This window comes from Oncorhynchus nerka, linkage group LG18, assembly GCF_034236695.1.
Source record: "Oncorhynchus nerka isolate Pitt River linkage group LG18, Oner_Uvic_2.0, whole genome shotgun sequence".
NCBI classification, from domain to species: domain Eukaryota; kingdom Metazoa; phylum Chordata; class Actinopteri; order Salmoniformes; family Salmonidae; genus Oncorhynchus; species Oncorhynchus nerka.
The window spans coordinates 23,549,018-23,574,819 of NC_088413.1; the positions used below are offsets into that span (position 1 = coordinate 23,549,018).

Below are 25,802 nucleotides of genomic sequence, written 5' to 3' on the forward strand. Positions count from 1 at the left end.
CACAATGTACCGGGTCTGAGAATATTAAAAACGAATGGAAATTCCTATATAAAAGGTGTGGACATGAGGCACTGAGACGTACAACAGGACCAGTTGAAACATTACAGGTTGTCACACATACGTCAGCACTATATGTGCCTGATGGGAGATGGCAGGGTATTTTAACGGTATACATTGGGAATGAGATCACCTACTCTGGTTTAAGTCAGTAAAAGCTCATCAATGGTAGTTCTTTTTGAAGCAAATTAGATTTGGTTCTGAGTTAAACATGAATTCTTTGATGACACAGTATATTTGAGAGTTTTATTTATATGTATCTATCGTGGCCTGTGGCTAACCAACAAAAAAACAAAATACTAAATGTATCCATTTGCTAAAAATGCTTTATTGGAGAACATGGACAATAATATATAAACCGATATCTTTTCTTCCGGCCATACTGGCAGAGCAGACCCATGTTTGTACAGTAGTAACCAAATGGAAAATATCATAACTCAGTACAAAGAACATTAAAACAAGCAAACAAACTAAAATATATATATAGTGACAGACCACAGGGGGCTGCTGAGGGGAGGACAGCTCATAATAATGGCTGGAACAGAACAAATGGAATACCATTCCACCTATCCTGTTCTAGTCTCTACCACCAGCCTGTCCTCCCCAAGTAAGATGCCACCAACCTCCTGTGTGATAAACATCAACTAAAAAAATAAATACTGATAGTTCACTAAACCAGTCATAGGTGGTAAACACTTCACTAACATGCTACATCAAGGTAAAGAGAACATCATTTATCAGTATGGAGAAATAAAGCTAATGGTAAAACAGGAAGGTTTTCTAAAGGTTTAGTCATTAGTTCACTTCTCATCTGCTTTGCAGATCACTTCCTGGATCTATTGGACCGCTTTAATGTAACAGAGGCAAGTGGGAGTATGAGCAGGTGTGTGTGTGTGTGTGTGTGGGGGGGTGCAATGTCTCTGTGTGAGAACGATTGACAAAGACAAGGCACTCAACTTGACCGCAAACTCCAATTCAAACCACAGTTCCAGTCAGGCCAACAACCTCAGATGACAGTTACCCACATACTGCAGCTACACAGCGATGGCTTGTTTTCAGATCACTAAATGAGTCTACGCTTTCCACTGACTTATTTGAAGTGTGCATGGGGACAAATGGACAAAGCCAAACACTCAAAATAATCAATATGATCACGTTAGCCATGGACACGGTAAGAGTTCTAGGAAACAGTACTAAGAGGGGCATTGACTTCCTACATGTATCATGTTTTCATCCTCAACTAAACCACATCTTGTTACATCATGAGGAAACTTTTTGCATCGTTCTCTAAAAACAACAATCTTTGCCTCTTCACACCTTTTAAAATGAACATTTGAACCCACTTCCAGTTTAAAACACATTTAAAAATACTGATAGTTTTACAATTAGAGAAACCAATTTGTAATGGTGAGTTGAAATAAAGTACATACTCAGTGTGGTAAGACTGAAGCCCAGTGGCAGTAGCAGCAGAACGAGAGAGAGGAGAGTAGGAGAAAATACAGGAGAAGGGGAGAATAGAGAGGTGTGTGCGTTGGAGAGGGACATCTAGCTGTTGAGTGGTCCTCGTATTCATCTTTTAACTGTTTTAGAGGAGATAGCTGTGTCATATTCATTAGGCACCAAACAGAGGGAAACAGACTGAAGCAGGCAGGGACTATCTGGACTTGTCCAATGACAACCGCTTGTTTTTATTTTTCCTGGTGGAAAACGTTTGAAAAAGTTTTACTATGGTGTGCCCTAATGAATACGACCCGGATGTTCCCCATTTTGACCTTTGACCACATTTGACCTTAGGTAGCCTTCTCCAGAGACTGATAGTACTCCACCAGTACAGCCCAGGCTTTGGGGGCCATGAAGCCTTCCGGAGGGTTCTGTCCTTCGCGAGCCATCTTACGCATCCGTGTCCCTGAGATGAAGTCATAGTCTTGATGGCTGAAAGAAAATGAAGGAAAAAAAATGTAGAAGGCACCGTCTCATTTCAACAGCCTGACCCTGAAATGCTGTCTGGTAAGTGAGGATCGATCTTCTAACTTACTGTGTGGATGAATGGCATGACCAACTCAATTCAAGGACATTTTAGGAAGAGTTCTTTGAGGGAACTTCACAAAATGCACTTCATATGCTTGGAAAAAAAGGCCATGTATTTGTGTAATTGAAGTAAACACGCACTCAAGCCCCCTTCCGCCAGGGGACCTGGGATATGAAAAGAACCTCAGACACATGAACCAGCAGCACTCAGAGACGTTGCTTCAAGCCAGCGGCAAAGTGAGAGCGCAACCTAAACGTCAGACCTTCGCCGTCAAATTCAAACCGTCTGTTAGACTTCTCAGTTTAAACAACTGGTTCAAAAATAAACACGGACCAAAAAAATTGTCTAAACACAGCTAATTAGTCTCAAACCAAAATGAGAAAATTCCTGTAAAAAACAGACTAGTCTAAATACAATCTTCCATGACTCCGCCACACACAAGTAGGGGATAAATTAAATATTTGTCAATTATTGGATTCATTAGATACTACTGTAGATTCCTTCATTTAGACAAAGGGGGTAACATTCAATCACATTCCTTCTCGCCACCGTTACAATGCACTTTCCTCATAATAATCACATTTGTCAAATGTGGTTTCGTTTCCCAGCGGCTTGCGGTCGTGTGGACTGTTGTGCGCAGCGGAGCGTCTTGTACGGATTTGTACTGTTAGAGCCGCAGCAAGAGCCACGACGTTTCCACACATTAAACCTCATCATGGATTCCTGACCAGCAGAGTTGTAGTAGGATGTAAACTCCAGTTCCACATATTCTGCAGTGTCCTCTCCTGTCTACCTCACTCCTGAAACTACATATTGAAGCCCGCGGACAATTTAAGGGTTGGTTTGGGGTTCAATTTCATTCAGAAAATGTCACTTTTCCCCCTCCATTCTTGAATTGGACTTTAAATGAGTCAATGAATCTCATTCTTAAGGACTCTGGGTTCTGGGTTGTCTATTCTTTGAACCCACTTGCAGATGTAAATCAGCTGTCAGCTAAATCTGATACAACTGTATCATTTCTCAAGTGTCCTGAAACGTGTGTTTTTGTAGTACATGGTCCCTGTTCAAATCAACTGAATAGACCAATTAAATGACCTCCCTAATTCCTCCCCTAGTACTGCTGAGTTACCGTTATTTTCCTCTGCACAACAGTGAGTCCTGAGCCTGCAGTACAGTACCAATGCAGACCAGGCTGACAGCCAGGTGGCGGAACCCAGAACCCCGTGTCTGACGCTCCAGGTGTGCCAACGAGTCAGCTCTGTTTCTCCATAGGCAGCAATGGGATCACCTTCCTCCTGACCTCCGTAATGCAAACCCACTGTTGAACACATCTACTACTGTATTCTCCCCATAAATTACTGTATTCTCCCCATAAATTACTGTATTCTCCCCATAAATTACTGTATTCTCCCCATAAATTACTGTATTCTCCCCATAAATTACCGTATTCTCCCCATAAATTAGTGAATTTTGTACTGGAAAATCACACCTTTTTATCATATTGTCCTATTTCCTATCAGATCTATAGCTCGGCCATGGGGCTAACACTTGCAGTCTCGCTGGGAAGAAATAAACATTCTAGAATTGCCATCCAGTGAACCTGTTCTACTGTATACTACGCTCAATGTGTTCTGGTCCTAAAAACTTTGATGAAATACTTTGATGAACTCTGATTGTGGAGGACTTATATTCATTAAAATAGGTGGAAATGACATGGCAGAGAGAGAGAGACACAAAGAGAGAGCGCGAGAGAGAGAGCGAGGGGGAGGGGGAGCACAAACTTCAAACTCGGCAGAGGAGGAACACTTAATATGCGGTCAAATGAGAAACAGCTTGCGCTGATTTTAGCCATTACACTATAGAGGCAGACTTTAAGGGCGATCGTTGGCAATTAGGCCTAGCATCTATATTCCTCTCACATTTGGCAGCGCCGGCCGGCACAATGTGCACAAGGAGTGGTCGAGAACAGACGGAATGCCATAAATTTCACAAGGCGCCAACCAGAGCCTTTGAAATAGTGATTTAGCGTTTACTTTCTCTCAGCTCTCCCTAGCTGCTAGCCTAGCACTGATACGGTCAGAAAGAGACAGTCATTGCGGCTTTGACATTTTCTGGCGTAGCTCTTTTCGGGTCTTCAGGTTTCATATTAATAAAAACACCACAATTGAGCTGAAATGAAGTCGCCTGTTATATAATGTTATTGTGACAGTCAGAAAACTGACAATTACTTTCCTGGAAGGAGTAGAATATAACGTGGTTAAGGTTCTTGACAAGCCAGACTGCTGACTCGGCAGTTCTTAAGGGGGCTTGTTGAGAAGAGCACAAGGGGAATTCTAGTAGTGGTGACATAGTAACCACTATAGGACCTTTGTCCCATTACTCTTACATTTCCACTGAGTCACACTGCAGAATTATCTCACACTTTAGCAGGAAGATTTACTGCTATCCAAACGGTCTTATCCAACTGTAAAACTAGTCCAAAAACACTGGATAATGGATAGTTCAGCCACTCCAAGTAGAAGACAAGCTGATAGAGAAATACTCATTGATTGTACCTTTATAACATACCAAATGGTTCTGGAGTGAGCCTTTATCAACATACTGGACTACTGGTTTGGAGAGACAGATTATAAACAGCCGTGTCAGTTGTGGCTCTTATTGTCGTAATTCTCCTGCTTTCAATCCAGGAAGGAAATATATATCTGTGCTCCATTTCTGAATCCCATGCCTAGGTGAAACCCAACTAGGTGTGGGGAAATATTTCCTTTCAGACTAGTTCTCCTGGTGATTGTGGTATCCCCCCCCCGATATACAAATACTATATTTATCTTGTCAACTCAATTTATTCTGATATCAAAACATGCGCCATGAAAAAAAAAGTGTGTACTCCTTCTGATCAATCAGTTCCTACTTTTTAAGTCATCATATTCCTTTAATCAGTCAGATCAGTTCTCAGTCATGATATTCTAAGCCAGACATGGCTATAAAGTGATAGCGTGGACGGTATTAAAGCCCATAGCACACACAGATTGCACGATTTTCATTAGTCATCGGCTGCAGTATCCGTACACAGACTTTTTACAGACTTTAATTAATAGCAGTTCTCTGTGATTTCCGAACGACTTCAAAAGCTCAGAAAGCCACAAAACTTTGTAAAGAGCATAAGAAAGCAAAGAAGTTCCTGTTATTCTTGGCTTTGCCGTTTGCCGTAGATAAGGAAGAAAAACACATGGGAGGTTTCAGTGGAGAAGCTTAATGAATGATCAATTTGGGTTATTGGAGTTAGGCATGATAATGTTTACAGGCTGTGGAACAACATTCCTGCCACCGATGAAAAAAGAAAAAAAAGAACCGCTCATTTGTTTTCCGTTGCAAAACGTTTTATGTTGTATGTCTTAATGAACGCACCCTGCTTACCCACATCAAGATTGTACGGCAGAGTATACACCTTTATAGTATTTTGATATCTAGGTAAAAGTGTGACTAAATGTTGACTAATTCTGATTGGTTGAGAAAGGTCACCATGACTTAGAAACATCTTAAAACCTTCAAGAAGGTAATATTTGGACTTCATTACATCCGTTGAAGAACACTGGTATTACGAGTGACATCCACCGATTACATTCTTCGAACCTTGAGAGTAGAGCTTTGTTTATAAAGACACTCATTATGGGGCGGAAGGTAGCCTAGTGGTCAGAGCGTTGGGCCAATAACCGAAAGGTTGCTAGAACCAATCCCTGAGCTGACAAGGTAAAAATCTGTCGTTCTGCCCTTGAACAAGGCAGTTAACCCACTGTTTCTAGGCCATCATTGTAAATAAGAATTTGTTCTTAACTGACTTGCCAAGTTCAGGTTAAATAAAAATAAATAAAACAATTCCACTGGGATTAATCATCCTGTCCTCCACGCAAACACAATAAGGAGATAATCTTTCTACAATATTAAAGCTGATCTACAATAACGAGATGGGATGGAGACTGAAAAACAAACGATGAGTGACAGGGCTTACTTCTTGGGGTCGTAGAAGTCCATGGCCCTCTTGGCTTTGTTGTAGGCGGCCACCTTGAAGGGTACAATCTCCAGGGTGATGAGTCCAGGCGCCATGGTGAGGACTTTAGCCCCATGGGTTGGCTCGTACAGGTCCTTGCCCGTGGCTGGGTGGGGCATGCCCGCCGGGTCGCGACCCACGATGTAGAAGTTGGCGCCGGCCACCATTCGGGCTCGGCAGTGCCACTGCACCTGTGGTTTTATGGGGGAAAAAAGGTTTGCTTTAGTTACTCAAAACTAATGTCAACGCTAAATGTTGGCATTTCCAATGGGTGAAAATACTAGCTGGTAATTCCGATTTAGCGCCAATTCTACCTTTTAGCATTTCCAATGGGAAAACCCCCTCTGGTCACTCAGAGGATGAGAACGTTTAGAACGTTTTAATGGGAAGCCAGGAGAAGGGGAAGTGGTTGGGCAGCTCTTTCAGTGGGTTGGAGAAACAAGGAAGCCTTGGCACAACAGCCACATTGTGGTGAGACCGATGGGAAGGGAAAAACAGCACTTGATTACCTTGACTGATTCGTAATCACGTACTGTGGAGCACAATTCCCCTTAAATACGAGTGGACATTGCTCTCGCTGCTACCGCCGATGGACATGGACGCAAGCCCCCTATAATTACATTACAAAGCACTTTCTTCAATAATAAACAGCCAATTACAGTAATGACGTTTGGACAGGAGTGCTCAAACCCCCCCGAACGTAGCGCCCACCGTCGACATGCGAGAATCCGGTTTTACAACACATTACAGAAACAACAATAAACGGAGCTCTTGAGTGGAAGTTTCAAATGACTAAAGAAAACAAGACTTCATTCTTGGGCCAATCCCACTATTTAACCACCCATACGCTCCCATCCAACTTTTAAAATTGGAAGTCTTCAACCTGAAAAACGCTAGTCTTAAACTAAAAGACCTTGATGAGAGAACAAAGGGAGTTAGGAGGAGAAGAAAAAAACGACAGTTAAACTCTGTAGGCAGTCTGGAGAGGGAGGGATGGAGTGCATTGTTTTGTTAGCTGGTTGCCAGGTTGGAAGAAAGTCTTAAGATGGACACTCAGGGCCATGTGAACCCACTCCCTCCAACCTGGCGGCTATTCTAGTTTTATGCCCCTCGCCGGCACATATCCTACTGTGCCTTCCCTGAATTTATATTCCTGCTAAATGTACTAAACATTTTATTACATTCATCTTATTTTGTATTATTCTTAACCGTATCATGTAGGTACCTGTAGGTAAGCACGTCATTGTACTGCGTATCACGTGGCATCGTGGATAGGGAACCTGTAGGTAAGCACTTCATTGTACTGCGTATCACGTGGCATCGTGGATAGGGAACCTGTAGGTAAGCACTTCATTGTACTGCGTATCACGTGGCATCGTGGATAGGGAACCTGTAGGTAAGCACTTCATTGTACTGCGTATCACGTGGCATCGTGGATAGGGAACCTGTAGGTAAGCACGTCACGTATCACGTGGCATTGATAGAGAACCTGTAGGTAAGCACGCATTGTACTATCACGTGGCATCGTGGATAGGGAACCTGTAGGTAAGCACTTCATTGTACTGCGTATCACGTGGCATCGTGGATAGGGAACCTGTAGGTAAGCACGTCATTGTACTGTATCACGTGGCATCGTGGATAGGGAACCTGTAGGTCACGTCATTGTACTGGTATCATCGTGGATAGAGAACCTGTAGGTAAGCACTTCATTGTACTGCGTATCACGTGGCATCGTGGATAGGAACCTGTAGGAACCTGTAGGTAAGCACGTGGCACGTGGCATCGGATAGGGTCATTGTACTGCGTATCACGTGGCATCGTGGATAGGGAACCTGTAGGTAAGCATCATTGTACTGCGATCACGTGGCATCGTGGATAGGGAACCTGTAGGTAAGCACGTCATTGTACTGCGTATCACGTGGCATCGTGGATAGGAACCTGTAGGTAAGCACGTCATTGTACTGCGTATCACGTGGCATCGTGGATAGGGAACCTGTAGGTAAGCACGTCATTGTACTGCGTATCACGTGGCATCGTGGATAGGGAACCTGTAGGTGGCATCACGTGGTGTGGATAGGGAACCTGTAGGTAAGCACGTCATTGTACTGCGTATCACGTGGCATCGTGGATAGGGAACCGTAGGGCATTGTACTGGATAGGGAACCTGTAGGTAAGCACGTCATTGTACTGCGTATCACGTGGCATCGTGGATAGGGAACCTGTAGGTAAGCACGTCATTGTACTGCGATCACGTGGCATCGTGGATAGGAACCTGTAGGTAAGCACGTCATTGTACTGCGTATCACGTGGCATCGTGGATAGGGAACCTGTAGGTAAGCACGTCATTGTACTGCGTATCACGTGGCATCGTGGATAGGGAACCTGTAGGTAAGCACGTCATTGTACTGCGTGGCATCGTGGATAGGGAACCTGTAGGTAACACGTCATTGGCATCGTGGATAGGGAACCTGTAGGTAAGCACGTCATTGTACTGCGTATCACGTGGCATCGTGGATAGGGAACCTGTACGTATCACGTGGTAATAGGGAACCACGTCATTGTACTGCGTATCACGTGGCATCGTGGATAGGGAACCTGTAGGTAAGCATCATTGTGCGTATCACGTGGCATCGTGGATAGGGAACCTGTAGGTAAGCACGTCATTGTACTGCGTATCACGTGGCATCGTGGATAGGGAACCTGTAGGTAAGCACGTCATTGTACTGGCGTATCACGTGGCATAGGGAACCTGTAGGTAAGCACGTCATTGTACTGCGTATCACGTGGCATCGTGGATAGGGAACCTGTAGGTAAGCACGTCACGTTCGTGGATATTGTGGCACGTGGATAGGGAACCTGTAGGTCACGTCATTGTACTGCGTATCACGTGGCATCGTGGATAGAACCTGTAGGTAAGCACGTCATTGTACTGCGATCACGTGGCATCGTGGATAGGGAACCTGTAGGTAAGCACGTCATTGTACTGCGTATCACGTGGCATCGTGGATAGGGAACCTGTAGGTAAGCACGTCATTGTACTGCGTATCACGTGGCATCGTGGATAGGGAACCTGTAGGTAAGCACGTCATTGTACTGCGTATCACGTGGCATCGTGGATAGAGAACCTGTAGGTAAGCACGTCATTGTACTGCGTATCACGTGGCATCGTGGATAGAGAACCTGTAGGTAAGCACGTCATTGTACTGCGTATCACGTGGCATCGTGGATAGGGAACCTGTAGGTAAGCACGTCATTGTACTGCGTATCATATGGCATCGTGGATAGGGAACCTGTAGGTAAGCACGTCATTGTACTGCGTATCATATGGCATCGTGGATAGAGAACCTGTAGGTAAGCACGTCATTGTACTGCGTATCACGTGGCATCGTGGATAGAGAACCTGTAGGTAAGCACGTCATTGTACTGCGTATCACGTGGCATCGTGGATAGGGAACCTGTAGGTAAGCACGTCATTGTACTGCGTATCACGTGGCATCGTGGATAGAGAACCTGTAGGTAAGCACGTCATTGTACTGCGTATAACGTGGCATCGTGGATAGGGAACCTGTAGGTAAGCACGTCATTGTACTGCGTATCACGTGGCATCGTGGATAGAGAACCTGTAGGTAAGCACGTGTGCCTTCAGAAAGTATTCACACCCCTTGACTTGTTCCACATTGTTGTTGCTATAACCTGAATTTAAAATGTATTAAATGGAGATTGTGTCACTGGCCTACACACAATACCCCATAATATCAAAGTCGAAATATGTTTTTTTATTTTACGAACTAATAAATGAAAAGCTGAAATGTCTTCGGTCACTAAGTATTCAACCCCGTTGTTACGGCGAGCCTAAATAAGTTCAGGAGTAACAAGTCACATAATAAGTTGCATAGACTCATTCTGTGTGAAATAGTGTTTAACATGATTTTGAATGACTCGTCTCTGTACTCCACACATACAGATAAGTGTAAGGTCCTTCAACCGAGCAGTGAATTTCAAACACAGATTCAACCACAAAGACCAGGGAGGTTTTTCAATGCCTGGCAAAGAAGGGTACCAATGGGTAGATGGGTAGAAATAGAAAAAGCAGACATTGAGTATCCCTTTGAGCATGGTGAAGTTATTGATTACACTTTGGATGGTGTATCAATACACTCAGTCACTACAAAGATAGAAGCATCCTTCATAACTCAGAAACCGCTCAGGGATTTCACCATGAGGCCAATGGGGACGTTAAAACAGTCACAGTTTAATAGCTGTGATAGGAGAAGACTGAGGATGGATCAACATTGTAGTTTCTCCACAATACTAACCTAATTCACAGAGTTAAAAGGAAGCTGTACAGAATTTAAAAATATTCCAAAACATGCATCCTGTTTGCAACAAGGCACTAAAGAAATAGTGCAAAAAATGTGTCAAAGCAAATCATTTGTCCTGAATATGTTTGGGGCACATCCAGGACAACACATAACAGAGTGCCACACCATATTTTCAAGCATAGTAGTAGCTGCATCATGTTATGGTTATGCTTGTAATCGTTAAGGACTGGAGAGTTAGAGGATCAAAAATGAACCTAATGGATTTAAATACAGAAGAAACCCTGGTTCAGTCTGCTTTCCACCAGACACGGGCTGATTAATGACCTTTCAGCAGGACAATAACCCAAAACACAAGGCCAAATCTACACTGGACTTGCTTACCAAGAAGACAGTGAATGATCCGGAGTGGCAGAGTTACAGGTTTGACTTTAATCTGCTTGAAAATGTGTGGCAAGACTTGAAACAGGTTGTCAAGCAACGATCAACAACCAATTTGACAGAGTTCGAAGAATATTGAACAAAATAATGGGCAAATATTGTACAATCCAGATGTGTACAGCTCTTAGAGAATTACCCAGAAAGACTCACAGCTTTAATCACTGCCAAAGGTGATTCTAAGATGTATTGACTCAGGGGTGTGAATACTTATGTTAATGAGGTATTTCTGCATTTAATTAATACATTTACAAAATGTTTTTAAAAAACACGTTTTCACTTTATTCATCATGAGGTATTGTGTGTGTAGATTGGTGAGAAATACATCTATTTAATCCATTGTGAATTCAGGCTGTAACAACAAGATGTGGAATAAGTCAAGAGGTATGACTACTTTCTGAAGGTACTGTACGACAAATAAACTCGACTTATGATGGATGGGAATACAGCATATGTAGTCAAACACAAAACATTTCATAGGGTGTTAGATGAGTCCGGAAGATGGTTCATCTTCTCCTAAATGTATGGACCTGGACTGATCTTACGCCTGTTGTATTATTTCAGGGTGAAGAAGTATTTGATTATTTTATGGGTGAAGTCCATCTGAAGAGAAGGGATCCCTACCACTACCTCACTATCCAACAAAGGTGCCAGAATTACAGAGAACATGCAGCAACTCTTGGAGGACAATGGAATTACATTATAAAACGTTTATTTATTCTCAGAAGGCTCCAAAAAAAAAATCAGAAACGGGTTGGTTCTACTTTTAACAATGAGGATGCTTTTGTGGTGCATTTGATGTCAGGCTGTGAGATCACACAGACAGATGATGGGCCTTTCCAGGCTGCATCGTGTTCCCAGAACAGAACAGAGCTCAGTCTGGTCCCAATGATCGTCTCCCCAGAACCCTGACTACATGATTAAAGGACAGCAGGAGACTTCAAACAGCTAGACAGGCATCAAGTACGTACAATACAAAGTGACAGAGATTATACTGAACTTTCTCATTCTGAATGGAAATTGCCATCCATGTTAGATTAAGCTGATTTCATAAATCATGTGTTAAATCATCATCATATTACATCACAGTGACAGTCAGGCAATTTAAGTAGCCTCTAATTCTTGAAGTGTACTCCCAAGTGTACTCATTACTTTGGCTTGTGTTACAGGTCCATAGAAATAGAATCCATAGAACGGACTTGGCTGCCAGTCCTCCCATTATTTCAACCATTGACTTGAATAGGGAAGCCCTAAGCTTACCTCAGTGGGGCCGGCGTACATCATGGGCGACGGGAAGATGGCCACGATGGTGTTTTCGGGTTTCAGCACGCCCTCATCCAGCACGGCAGCGTGCTGCTTCATGCGCCACTCCAACGGCACGTCGTCGTCCTTGGTCCAGCCGCCCAGCGGGTGCAGCAGTAGGACGGGCCGGCGGTAGCCCCGTTCGATCAGACGCTTGTGGGTGTCCTGCATGAGGAGGGCGTGGCCGTTGTGCACCGGGTTACGCAGCTGGAAGGCAAACACCGCGTCTTGAGGGAGAAAGAGGTCAGAGAAAGACTGATTTAGATGCTGCATCTTTATTGAGACATCCTGCTTTTCTTCAACAGAGAGAGCAAAATAGAGAGAGAGATCTAACTCTCTACCGTTACCTGCATTCATCTCCTTGAACTTGTGTTTGAGCTCAGTGGGGGTGAGCCTGTACTGGTCCAGGCCGTCGTTCCAGCTGATCTTGTCCAGGACCTGCAGGTCTCCTCCTACCAGCCAGTCTCCACTCTCCATTACCATCTGGACCAGACAGAGAGACAAGACTCTGACCATTAGCTTCATACAATACCACACCCACTTCACTGTGACTCATATATTTTCCAGGGTTCCCACTTTTCAAAAAATATTTTTCCAGGACATTTCAATGACCTTTTTACCAGAACTTATTTCAACCCGGGTATTGTGCAGATCTGAAAAGACTGGATAGCTGTAAGCAATATGGTGAACATTTCAGCCTATCAAAGAAGAGAGAGGTGCAGTAATGACCATACTGCTTAGAACTATCCAATCCTGTCAGAGGTACATGAAGAGCCTGCGGCTATGGATCCATTTGAAATTGATGCTAAACAAGTGGCCTTGTCTAACTCCTCTACCATGTTCATACTGCGGTTATGACAGCCATCAAGGACTGTTTCAAAACAGTAAACCACCCCAATCTGGCAACCGCTGAAAAAGGAGCGGGATTATGGATAAATCAATAACAGCCCCCAGACAACTTGAAATACAACATCCAAAAAAGTTGAGACTCCTACAAATTGGAGCCCAGGAAGAATGAAGAATCCCCTTTGCTTTATGCCTTTGACCGCATCCCTCTCGACTTTAGCGGGAAAAAACTCACGAGGAACACAAAATATGACGTGTAATGTAATCCACAACGAGACACCATCCACGATGAGCTCATGGACCACATTGAAGCGATTCCCCCCCCCCCTCCTTACAATATTGTTCTAATGTCCCCAAAGTACTGCTAAACCCAGGCAAAGCCAGCTTTGTTTCAGGCTATAACTCTTGGTCTGCCTTTCTGGGCATGTACTGTGCCTGTGCTGTAACCACTGGGCTCTTTATGGAGTACACACTGCAGGGTAGGTACTCAAGCCATCAAATCAGGACTATGGATAGACTATGGCAGGACCAGGGGGGTCCAGAAGCATATACACAAATGTGTCTTATAGAGAATGGCTATTCAATATTACTCAAGGAGTCGAAGTTAGAAAACAATACCAGCCTACTAGTGAGCAGTTCTGATGTCCCATTTAAAAACGCTCACAGTGGCACGTAAAGGTTTGGATTTAAAGGGAGTGGGTTCCTATGGATGTAACTGTATGGGGGCTGAGTCTTAGATTCCACAGACTAGAATTCATATTCTGAGGAGGATTCCACAGTAGCGCTGACTGTCTGACAGACGTTGGTAGTGCATTTCGCCCAAGTCTTTGTAAGTTGTAGTAGGACGTCTTTCACAACAGAGATGGAGCATGTATTATCCACAAGGTTGTATACACTGCATACATCTTCAGTGTTCAAGAAAACATTGAGAGAACCGAAGGCTGCTAAAACTCTGCCCTCTTGTTGTTATCATCAATAAGCCAGAGAGGAAGGATGGATGGAGTTCAGTGTAACGGTGTGAAGAGGTGCCTTTCATTCCACTTGATCCAACTAGTCTGATCTACTGGCTCCAGATGAGTGGCTAAGAAGACGAATAACCCTCACTTTGGCAGCTGAGACATGAAAGACCCATCTGAGGAAAAAACGTTTCAATTCAAATCCCAAACATACAGTAGATCTTTTAAACATTCGAAGATGGAAAATGATAGTAGAATGCTAGCTCAGGGGTAACCCAAAGCTGCATTTACACGATAACACACACACTGTGTTTTAGATACAAAGGGACTCCTGCTACATTAAACAACTCAGCTTGCTGTAGTTTCCGACGTGAAGGCTCCCATCTCCCTGGCGGCACGGACAGGAGTAAACAGGAAACGTGGATTGACCGCGACGTAATACGGAGCAGGTTATTCCTCGTCTCAGAGAGAGACGGAGACGGGATGAGGGGCTGCCGCCTGCGAGGGGTGTGTTGACGGATCGGCTTCAGCGCAGGGAGTTAAAGTGTGTGTGTGTTAAACGAGTGACACCTTAATCATAGCAAGCTGTACACACACACATAGCGGAGACAGGACAGGAGGCACTGCTGGAGAAACAGAGTGAGTGACAGGTCTGGGAGAACCCACTACCCAGCATACATTGCCTGCAGCAGGGCCAGAGCCGCCAGACACAGACGCACTAGAGGATTATGAGTAGCTGATGGACAGCCAACCACGCTGCTCTCTTGGTAAACTGACAGTGCCTACAACTGAACATCAACCCAGAATGGATAACAGAGATGCTGAAGATAGTGTTGGCTGTTCAACTTTGTTGAATTGAAGGGCATTTTGAGTGAAACAGGAGATGCAAATTCACAGCATCTCACCCAGCCAATGACTCAACAGGGCAGGGCTTTAAAATGAGCCACCGTGGTGTTAGTGTGTGTCTGTTCAGTGTGTTTAAAATCACCAGACCGAGTTGGGCTGAAGACAGTATAGCACTACTCCAGCTCCCTCTGTGTGTGTGTGTGTGTGTGTGTGTGTGTGTGTGTGTGTGTGTGTGTGTGTGTGTGTGTGTGTGCAAACCCACACTAATCCATAATAACAATGGGAGCCCAAATTGTCCCGAGACAGATAGCAAAAATAACCCTAGCCCGGCTCCTGCCACCATCAGTCTTGAAGATATGGTTTCAAAAATGCAATTTCACAATTGTCCTCCCCGGTTATAGATCTCCAGTCCTGTTGTGTGACGTGGTGGCGTGTGTGTGACTACACTTGTGTGTGCGCCAGACAGCTTTCCCAGGTCTGAACCCTCGCCACGGCTCGGCTGGCGCCTGTAGCTTTTTTTTAAAGCAGGGGGGTGGGATCATTTCAGGACGCCACGAAGTCTACCTGAGCGCCCACTGATATAATAACAGTCCATAATAATAAGAAACCATTGTTGCCATCTTTGCTCAGGTATATTTGGAATGGATGAGGTGGGTGGCTGCTGGCGAGGGGTAATGTGTTCAGCAGGGCCAGCTCCAAGTCCAGGACAGCTTTACTAAAAGCCCTGTGTAAATAAAAGGCCGTTTGAAGGGGCCAGATGGAGAGAGGGGGCCGAGAGAGACTGCGATCCAAATAAAACACATGTGCAAATTGAGGGCGGTCCGAGGGCGATGGAGCGATTACACAAGCACTTCTGACAGGGGAAGGAGAGCAGCAGCAGCTCATTTCTTTACGACACTACTCCACTTTATTCAGTCCTTCCATAAGCAGCACTGAGGAAAAGGGTCACCTAGGATCTGTCTTCTATTAGAATGAATGTGTGTGTGTGTGCGTACAAGGGGAGAGTTGGTTGGGTTGGACATGGGGAGGGTGTTTATCAAACATCACGTTAAGGGTAACCATCTCAGGGGCCATGCCTGCATTGTTCAGCATTATGACCAGGGTTCCATTTCATAATAACTACCAGTGGGACATTCTACACAGCTCTGGAGACTGTGGAGCCGTAACAGAAGGTATGGGTGTATGATAATAAACCTGGTGGAGGGAGGTGTGAGAACGCCAAGGCTCCTGCCTGTCACATGACATACACTGTCAGATGAAGCTGTCAAGAGCACCGGTTTGAGCCAAACAAAGATAAGAAACACTCAAAGGAAAACAAACATCGTCGTTTTGACATGATACAAGACAGTTTTCAAAAGTGACAGCTTTCGTCTGAAAGTCAAGACACCCCTTGCTGTGCAGTGGAACAGTCCGTAGCCCCCCCTGTCGTTTATGTGATAGGGTCTCTGGAACTAACCACTGACCTTGATGTAGGAGTGTTACTCAACAGTTTTCAATACAGCTTTTGCTGGCACAACACCCCTCGTGGTGCAGTGGACCGGACCGTGGCTGCCCATGTGGTAGGGGTCTCTGGAACTAACCACTGACCTTGATGTAGGGGTGGTCCTTGCAGGTAGTGCCCCACTGGCGGGCACAGCGCTCCTCTTTGCGGTGCTCGTAGAACTCGGGGTTGCGGAGGATGGCCACACGGCGGCCCTCGTACACCAGGGCCATGGCCGTGACGCCGTCCAGACGCTCCTTGTCCGCCCCCGACACCGGCAACACCACCGGCACAGACAGGTTGATGACGCCACCTAGGGGACGGGAGGGGAACAGGTGGTTCGGTTCATTGAGGGGGTCAGAGGTTGAATAAAGGAAAGGAGACATGGAAGGTAGCCATGTTAGTGCTTTGAGACACAGAATAAATCAACGTCAGACTGCTGACAGAGGAAGTTGATAGGTCAGAAACCAGACAGCCCCATCAGCAAACCTGCAGCATCAGTTTAACCGTCTCTCCTACAATAACTTCAAGTACAGCCTATCTACTGCATACTATGCCAGGGAATATTTAGACATGTAAGATATATGAGGTGTTTAGGGAACAAACACCATCCAGTCTTGTGCATTCAGGTGGTTTCTGACCCGCGCAGAAAGAAAGAAAAAGAGAAAAGAAAGAGGCCCCGTGTTGACATGACGTTGGCAGATTCATTTAGCCCTACACCTTGATTAAACCAACATGACCAGCACGCTTTTCACATCCTATTGGATCAGATGGTGTGTTGCTGGATGGGATGCCATTGCTGCCAACCACCCGTCCTCTGTCACAGAGTTAGCACACACAGCTGGCTTCAATAAGACACGTGAACACACACACACATGCCTGCTGTCCCAGCCTGGCCCATGCCAAACAAGGAGCTGGCACAAACACACAACACAGTCATCTACCAGGGAAATGCTGGTGTCCTTGTCAATCCTATTAACTGGGACTCCAAATCAGGGACAGATTACAATGAAGTGAGAGTAGGGTTGTAAAATTCCAGTAACATTCCCAAAATTCCCTGGTTTACCAGAAATCCTGGTTGGAGGATTCCCATATTTCCTGCTTATTTCCTCTTAATTCCAGGAATCTTCCAACCAGAATTTCTGGAAAACTAGGGAATTTTGGGAAAATCACCAGAATTTTGCAACCTTAAGTAAAAGTGAGGGTAAAAGTGCAAAAGTTAAATGAACAAATGATCTTTAATTCTATCCAGTCATGTTTGGTTCAGTGGTGATTGTGTGGAACGGAAGCTCCTCCAGCGCCGTAAGGGTCAGCCACTGTCAAATCCCTACAAGGAACTGGAAATAGACAAATAATAGTTTGTGGAGGCAATCAATATTAAGGCTTCATCCTTTTCCTCCGCTCACATTTCCCTCGCTAGGACAAACAAGCGAAACCCGAGTGAGGGCATTGCACATGGACACGTCATTCAGCGTTCTCTACCAAGTACACAGGCCCAGTTCCGCTTATTTACCACAGCATAGAGTCACCATTAGCTCTGGTCCAGAACATATTGAAATCACATCTAAAGAAAAACCAAACAAGACCTGATCCAAAAAGGACTTGTTGGTGCTGTGAAGAATAGAGAGTTGTTGCTGTAAGGAACACCTGTGATATCGGACAGCTAATGAAACACTGGCTTGGTTATCATTTCTGAACACATTTTTATGCTGTGTGTGTGTGTGTGCCAGTATGTATTGGCAACACATCACACACGTCGCCTTAAGGGTCAGTGTTATGTGGGCAATAAAAGCAAATGGACTCTTTTTTGGAAATTCAAACTCTGTGTAGGAAATTGGTGTAATTACACAGTTTCATCAATACCAAAGACTGGGCCCCGCGGTGTTCCTTCAGCCCAACTCAAAAGGTACCGGTTCCATTTGTTTCCAGAGAATTAAAAGTCTTGAGCCTGAAGTGTAAAAGGATCACGATGACTCAACACAATAGCATGGTAAGATTATCCCTCTGATTCTTTCATCTAAAAATCCGACTTACTTTTGATTAACTAGTGTATTCGGTCATTTTGAGGTAATGATGAGCTAATCAAGACCACTTGTTCCAACTCTACCTGCATGTACATATTACCTCGACACATTGACTCTGTTCCTGTACCCCCTGTACACAGCCTCGGTACTGTTATTTTACTGCTGCTCTTTAACTTGTCTATTTTTGACTTGTCTACTTGTCTATTTTAACTGCAGTGTTGGTTAAGAGCTTGTAAGTCATTTCACTTCATGGTCTACACCTGTTGTATTCAGCCATGTCACAAATAACATTTGATTTGAACATGTCCTTTTGAGAGCTTTCATCTCCCTCTAGTGGCCGTTATAGAGCATAACATCAATCGATTTATTTGACTTCAGAGAAACACACCTGTATTTATCACAGCACCTCCTTCTCAAAATGTCAGTGAGAAGTGAGGAGAGGATTAAGAAAGGCAAACATTTTGAGGAGAGGACAAGAGGAAAACATCAGGGATCAAGGAAAGATTATTGAGAAAGGGCCATGATGCCATCTTACCGTCCAGCAGACAGTCAAAGTGGAGACACTGCAGGAACTCCCTCTCCCTCATGAAGCCGTTCAGAGGGTGGCCCAGCCCTCAGCAAGCACCTGAACCCACTGCATGTCCACCTGTGATCAAACAGCGGTCAATCAGCACTCAAATAATGGTTCAACGGCATTCAAAGTGTGGTCGAACATGGATCACACTTTCAGAAATGTTCCCTTATCACTTTCACATAGGTCTTTAGAATCTATCCATCTCCGTAGACTCCCAGAAAGCATCAGTAGGTGTTAGTAAAAATGGTATTTGATGAGAACGGTTACCTTTCCAATCTGCACAGCAGGTAGTGTTTCAGCATCAGTCTTGGCCAGGTCCAGCTTGTTCTCAACTACGTACAGCTCCTTCACTTCATAGGAAGCATCCACCGGCACTATATCCTACAAATATTCATTCATTATACCAGTGAAAATGCACAAAATATCATCACAAAACGAGAACATCCAAGAGGTTGATCGCGTTGGATAAGAATTCAGGGGTGTGAAAGTGGGGGTTATTCAGCTGTGAAGCGTTAGTATTTTGGAAATGTGAATCCCAATCTGAAAGTGTGAAGACACTGCCCTCTAGTGGTGGAAATTAAATATGACAGCATGCTTCCATGTTACAGGTTTCAATGAATCTGTTTATGCCAAACCTCATCAATGGATGGATGAAAGACAAGGTTGTTTCTCTCACCTTCTCATGTAGCAGGTCAATGAGCTGCTGTATAGACTCGTTGACACTGCAGGAGTCAGTCTTCAGCACCAGCTCTGGGGCCTCTGGTTTCTCATACTCCGAGTCTATCCCAGTGAAACCTGACACATGGAGAAAACAGTCACAATTCATTTATGGAATAGCTAAATCAGTCCCTCAATTGGCATGAATAACAATAGCTGAATATGAAGCAATATGTCATTTGCAGAAAGGTTGTGACTTCATTAAAGTTGCAGGGAAGGTAATATCTACCCACTGAGTCAGTGGCTCACAAACGTTAACAGTTATTGTACCACCAACTGAATTGTGCTCTACCCAGAGTACCCCTGAAGTACCCCCTCATGTGCATTTGAACAGCAACCCTATTGTCTCATGAGTCTTCTCAAGTACCACTGTGGATAGACCAAGTAACCTCAGGGGCCCTTGTACCTCTGGTTGGAAACACTGCACAAGTCACACAAATTAACAGAAATCTAGACAGGCTTTTTGGTTCACACAGTTTATTATCCAGATTGGCGTGACAAGAAGAGGCAAGATTCTTTATAGTGTGGTCTGAGGACGCACTCGAACAGGGCTGAATCCCACCCCATCCCCCCATTCAATTAGTCACTCTACTACCTGACATATGGCACCTGGTAGATCATGTCTTGACCAGTTGGAGAGCTTAACTAGGCTTCGCAGTATATTGTCTCATGCCTACAGCTCAGAGCTTAGCATGAAGGAACCTGTAAGTAAGCATTTCATTGGACTGTGCACACCGTGGGGATACTGTGCACACCGTGGGGATACTGTGCACACCGTGGGGATACTGTGCACACCGTGGGGATACTGTGCATATGACAAATGAACTGACTCCGAGCTCAGCAGGGTGCACTAGACTAGATGAATATCTTGTCCCAGCAGCTTCCTTAGCTTGTGACTCACTGTTTCACTAAGCGATGTGACACAGCACTTCCTCTGGTAACAAAAGCCAAAGACATGAGATCTCATGTTCCTGCTGGTCAAAACCAATACACTTTACATACTTTCTCTAGAGACTTCTCTCCAACTTTTTCATACATACTAATGCTATAAGAGAGTTATGGTAAAATGCCTAAAAGCATTAGAGGTCGCCCGAATATGACTTTTCAACACCGATAGCGATTATTGGAGGACCAAAAAAAGCAGATCCCGATTAATCAGCCAATTAAAAAAATGTTTTGTTTGTAATAATGACAATTACAACAATACTGAATGAACACTTATTTTAACTTAATATAATACATCAATAAAATCAATTTAGCCTCAAATATTGAAACATGTTCAATTTGGTTTAAATAATGCAAAAAGAAAGTGTTGGAGAAGAGTAAAAGTGCAATATGTGCCATGTAAGAAAGCTAACGTTTAAGTTCCTTGCTCAGAACATGAGAACATATGAAAGCTGGTGGTTCCTTTTAACATGAGTCTTCAATATTCCCAGGTAAGAAGTTTTAGGTTGTAGTTGTTATACGAATTATAGGACAATTTCTCTCTATACGATTTGTATTTCATATACCTTTGGCTATTGGATGTTCTTATAGGCACTTTAGTATTGCCAGTGTAACAGTATAGCTTCCGTCCCTCTCCTCGCTCCTATCTGGGCTCGAACCAGGAACACATCAACAACAGCGTTGCCCATGCAGAGCAAGGGGAACAACCACTCAGTCTCAGAGCGAGTGACGTTTGAAATGCTATTAGCGCGCATCCCGCAAACTAGCTAGCCATTTCACATCGGTTACACCAGCCTAATCTTGGGAGTTGATAGGCTTGAAGTCATAAACAGCAGAGCTGCTGGCAAAACGCACGAAAGTGCTGTTTGAATGAATGCTTACAAGCCAGCTGCTGCCTACCATCACTCAGTCAGACTGCTCTATCAAATCATAGACTTAGTTATAACATAATAACCCACAGAAATACCGTAGGTCATTAATATGGTCGAATACGGAAACTATCATCTCGAAAACAAGACGTTTATTCTTTCAGTGAAATACGGAACCGTTCTGTATTTTATCTAATGGGTGGCATCCATTATTCTAAATATTCCCGTTACATTGCACAACCTTCAATGTTATGTCACAATTTCTTAAAATTCTGGCAAATTAGGCAGCCTAAACTGTTGCATATACACTGACTCTGCGTGCAATGAACGCAAGAGAAGTGACACAATTTCACCTGGTTAATATTACCTGCTAACCTGGATTTCTTTTAGCTAAATATGCAGGTTTAAAAATATGTTTCTGGTTAGGTATAGTCGTGCAACGATTGTGCTTTTTTCGCAAATGCGCTTTTGTTAAATCATCCCGTTTGGCGAAGTTGGCTGTCTTTGTTAAGAAGAAATAGTCTTCGCAGTTCGCAACAAGTCATGTTAGCAGGCAATATTAACTAAATATGCAGGTTTAAAAATATATACTTGTGTATTGATTTTAAGAAAGTCATTGATGTTTATGGTTAGGTACACATTGGAGCAACGAGAGTCCTTTTTCACGAATACGCACCGCATCGATTATACACAACGCAGGACAGGCTAGATAAACTAGTAATATCATCAACCATGTGTAGTTAACTAGTGATTATGATTGTTTTTTAAGAGATAAGTTTAATGCTAGCTAGCAACTTACCTTGGCTTCAAACTGCATTCGCATAACAGGCAGTCTCCTCGTGGAGTGCAAATGTAATCAGGTGGTTAGAGCGTTGGACTAGTTAACTGTAAGGTTACAAGATTGAATCCCCGAGCTGACAAGGTAAAAATCTGTCGTTCTGCCCCTGAACAAAGCAGTTAACCCCCCGTTCCTAGGCAGTCATTGAAAATAAGAATGTGTTCTAAACTGACTTGCCTAGTTAAATAAAGGATAAATAAAGGTGTAGCAAAAAAATAAAAAATGGATTTCCGATTGTTATGAAAACTTGAAATTGGCCCTAATTAATCGACCTCTAATAAGCATGTGTTATTTATCTAGCCTTACCTCTGATCTCTCCAGCCCTGGCTCTCTTGTAGAGGCCCTTGACGTCTCGCTGTTCACACACATCAAGCGGCGCGTCAACAAACACCTCGAAGAAGGGCAAGCCTGCAGCCTCGTGGATCTTCCTGGCGTTCACACGATCCTGGACGATGAAGAGACAAACAACGGGATAGTTAACTCCTGACGATGATGATAGTGTATTTGAAATCGTCAACTGGGAATTACAGGCAAAACACAAGTAGCAGCATATTAACTCTCTCCATCTTTCTTTTTGCTCTCTTTCCTCTCCTCTTTCTCATGACTTATCACCTCTTCCCCTCAGTCTTCCGATATCCTCTTCTATTCGGTCTCTACCTCCCTCTCCTCTTTCTCTCACTTGTTCCCTCCCCCTCACTCACCCGTCCGTAGGGAGAGATGAAGCTGGCGATGCAGACGAGCCCTGCGTCGGCGAACAGGCGGGCCACCTCGGCTATACGCCTGACGTTCTCCTCGCGGTCCTCAGGGCTGAAGCCCAGGTTCTTGTTTAAGCCCTGGCGGATGTTGTCTCCATCCAGCGAGTAGCAGGGGATGCCGTGGCACACCAGGTACTCCTCCAGGGCCATGCTCACCGTGGTCTTCCCAGCCCCAGACAGACCTGGGTGGGAGAGAGTGGTGAGGAATAGGTGTTGATGGTGGTTGGTCAATATTAGTATTGAGTGTAGCCAACTAGCAATACACCCATTTTAGCATTGTGTCAATATTAGCATTGAATGAATGATGAAAATGGTGGCCGTCAATATTAGCTTTGAATGCATGATAACAAATGGTGCCTGACAATATTAGAATTGAAGGCAGAGCGTGGATGAATGTGATGCAGTCTTTAGAAATGCTACTGTTGATTGAATGCTAATATTGTCTTTTGGTAGTATTTGAAACCTAAATACATCAGTAAACCTTGTTCAACGGTGAGTTAGTGTGAGTGAATATAAAGTGAATGAAAGAAAGGCTTAAAAAAACGTTTGCATTTCTTTGTGAAGACTGTAACTGACGATAGCCTGGTCCCAGATCTGTTTGTGTGGTCTTGCTAACTCTTATGGTCAGTCTCACAACAACCAATGACCCTAGGAGTTGACAACACAGCCCAAACAGATCTGGGACCAGGCGAACTGAACTTGAGTTCTTCTGTATACCTGTGAGCCAGACAGTACATCCACGGAAGCCCCCTCTCGTCCCCACCACCTGACCACGCTTATTCCTGCTGACATGATGAGCCTGGTAGGTCACATTAGTCGCCCTCTGCGTTCCCTGCAATCACAATATTGTTCTGTCCTTAGGTTCGTATCAAATTACACTGACTTAGTCCCATTTGTTCCTTTGCATTTGCAGCCAACACTGACTGTGACTTTGCAACATACAGAAGCCACAATGACTTGCACTGAGTCCAGGACAGGCACATTTCTTACTCATGAAGCAAAAGGTCATCAGCAATATTCTGACAAAAACGTTGAAGGACTGGTTTGACCCGAATGTACAGTAAGGTGACATAAGTCTACATTCCAATGCATGTCATCGGTCACTAGGCTCCTGCTGAGTAGATTAGCAAGAAGCATTTTGAGAGTCACACGAAAATGTACGTCAAGATACACGGGTCATCGTGATGACGACAGATCATTTTGCAGCAGATACAGTATCTCATAGTTAACTAGCTAACTGCAGCATATAGCAGTTGCTATATGGCAGAACAGCTTGCTTTTGAAATGTCGTGCAAGCTATAGCTTGCTACAAATGGCTGTCTGTCTGGCATTTGGTGGCAAGACTAAGCTAACTAGTTGCATTTCTTCAATCCTAGCAACACGGCCATTCCGCGCAGCTAAGAAAGTATTGCATAATTTAATTATAGCAGTAAATGTTTTACTGGGAACAGAAATTCCAGAAACAAGAGACAACATTGATAGTTCAGCAGCATATTGTTGACGTGGCAGCGGTCGCCGGGGTAGGAATGAATACAACAACTCACCCAATTCTCGCTGGACGAGTTGCTCAGCTTCGGTTTCTTGTAAGAGTTTCCGGAAGTCTCCATAACGGTCTATAATGAAAGCTTTCGTCACCAGTTAAGGTATATGCGACCTACTAAATCAATTACTAAAACGTTATCTTTTTACGGACAGTTATCTCTTTGAATGGAGGAACCTCAAACAGGAACCGATGAGGACGACCTACGTCATCGGAATCGGAAGTGATGTCTATTGGCTGGTGAACTGTCTGTTCTTTGAAAACTGATTTTGAATCAGTTTTATCCGCGCAAGTCTCAAACGACACGGTGATGACAACTATGGATGACAGAGCTAGATTACATAACATATCCTGGACCAGTTATTTATTACCGGTGGTGTGCATCGCGGAGATAAGTGCGGAATGCACATTGGATAAAATACATATTCATATTAGACATTTTAGTTTGTTGGCTCCAGTTCGATTTTTTCCAATTCAATTATATGATTGGAAATAACTTATTTAAATAACTATATCGCGTACTGTGGCAAATCCTACTCATGAAAAAATACATACAAAATATTATCCAACCTATAAAACAATTATCGTAAAGACAGACTTGATTACAAAACATTAAAATCAATCTGTGAAGAATTTCACTGTAAACTTAAACTTGTTGCCGACTAAATGTTGCATATGTTTGGCCCTGTAGTTTGCTTCTTTGGAAAACGCCTAACCCCACATCAAAGAAAGAAGTGTGATGATAGGCTATGTACTTATCCAATGTCCTCATTACAGAACAGGCCTGGGAATAAATAGCCTATTTTTCTTAATCATCATGCAGGCCTAGTTGGCTAAGACTAGGCTTTACCTCTTTTGAAGCGTGAACAATCTGGTTTAAATAGAGCATGTTTATTTCTTAGATGTTTTGTATGAGTTAAAAAATATATATATTTTTTAATAAATTGAATTGCAATCAAATATCCAGTTGTATACATTGTAGTCCTAATTCATTATGGGAAGTTAGAAAAAGATTGAAATGCATATCTTGCACTTCAAAATGCTATGCAATATATCTTTGAATGGGTGGGAATTGGAAGGTTGCTTTATCATGTCTATCACCTCTGGTCAGGTGAAACAATTGTATGCTTGCTATTAAATAATCTTTATACAAAGGAGTGGGCAGGTACGTAAATAAGTGATGTTTTTGGCGACAGTTTCTGCAGCTGACTGTAGGCTA

The 25,802-nt window shown here is 43.8% G+C and overlaps 1 protein-coding gene across 1 annotated transcript; it reads right to left on the bottom strand.

Annotated features, from left to right (window-relative positions):
* Positions 1-365: 365 nt before the first annotated feature.
* papss1 (3'-phosphoadenosine 5'-phosphosulfate synthase 1) lies at positions 366-24,821 on the bottom strand. The gene is given in 13 exon segments (XM_065003791.1): positions 366-1,989; positions 6,096-6,325; positions 12,152-12,420; positions 12,541-12,676; positions 16,429-16,634; positions 18,881-18,949; positions 18,952-18,991; positions 19,187-19,300; positions 19,596-19,714; positions 22,595-22,733; positions 22,990-23,225; positions 23,761-23,875; positions 24,588-24,821. Coding segments are annotated over 13 exon segments (1,878 nt in total). The 5' UTR covers positions 24,651-24,821; the 3' UTR covers positions 366-1,847.
* Positions 24,822-25,802: the final 981 nt, after the last annotated feature.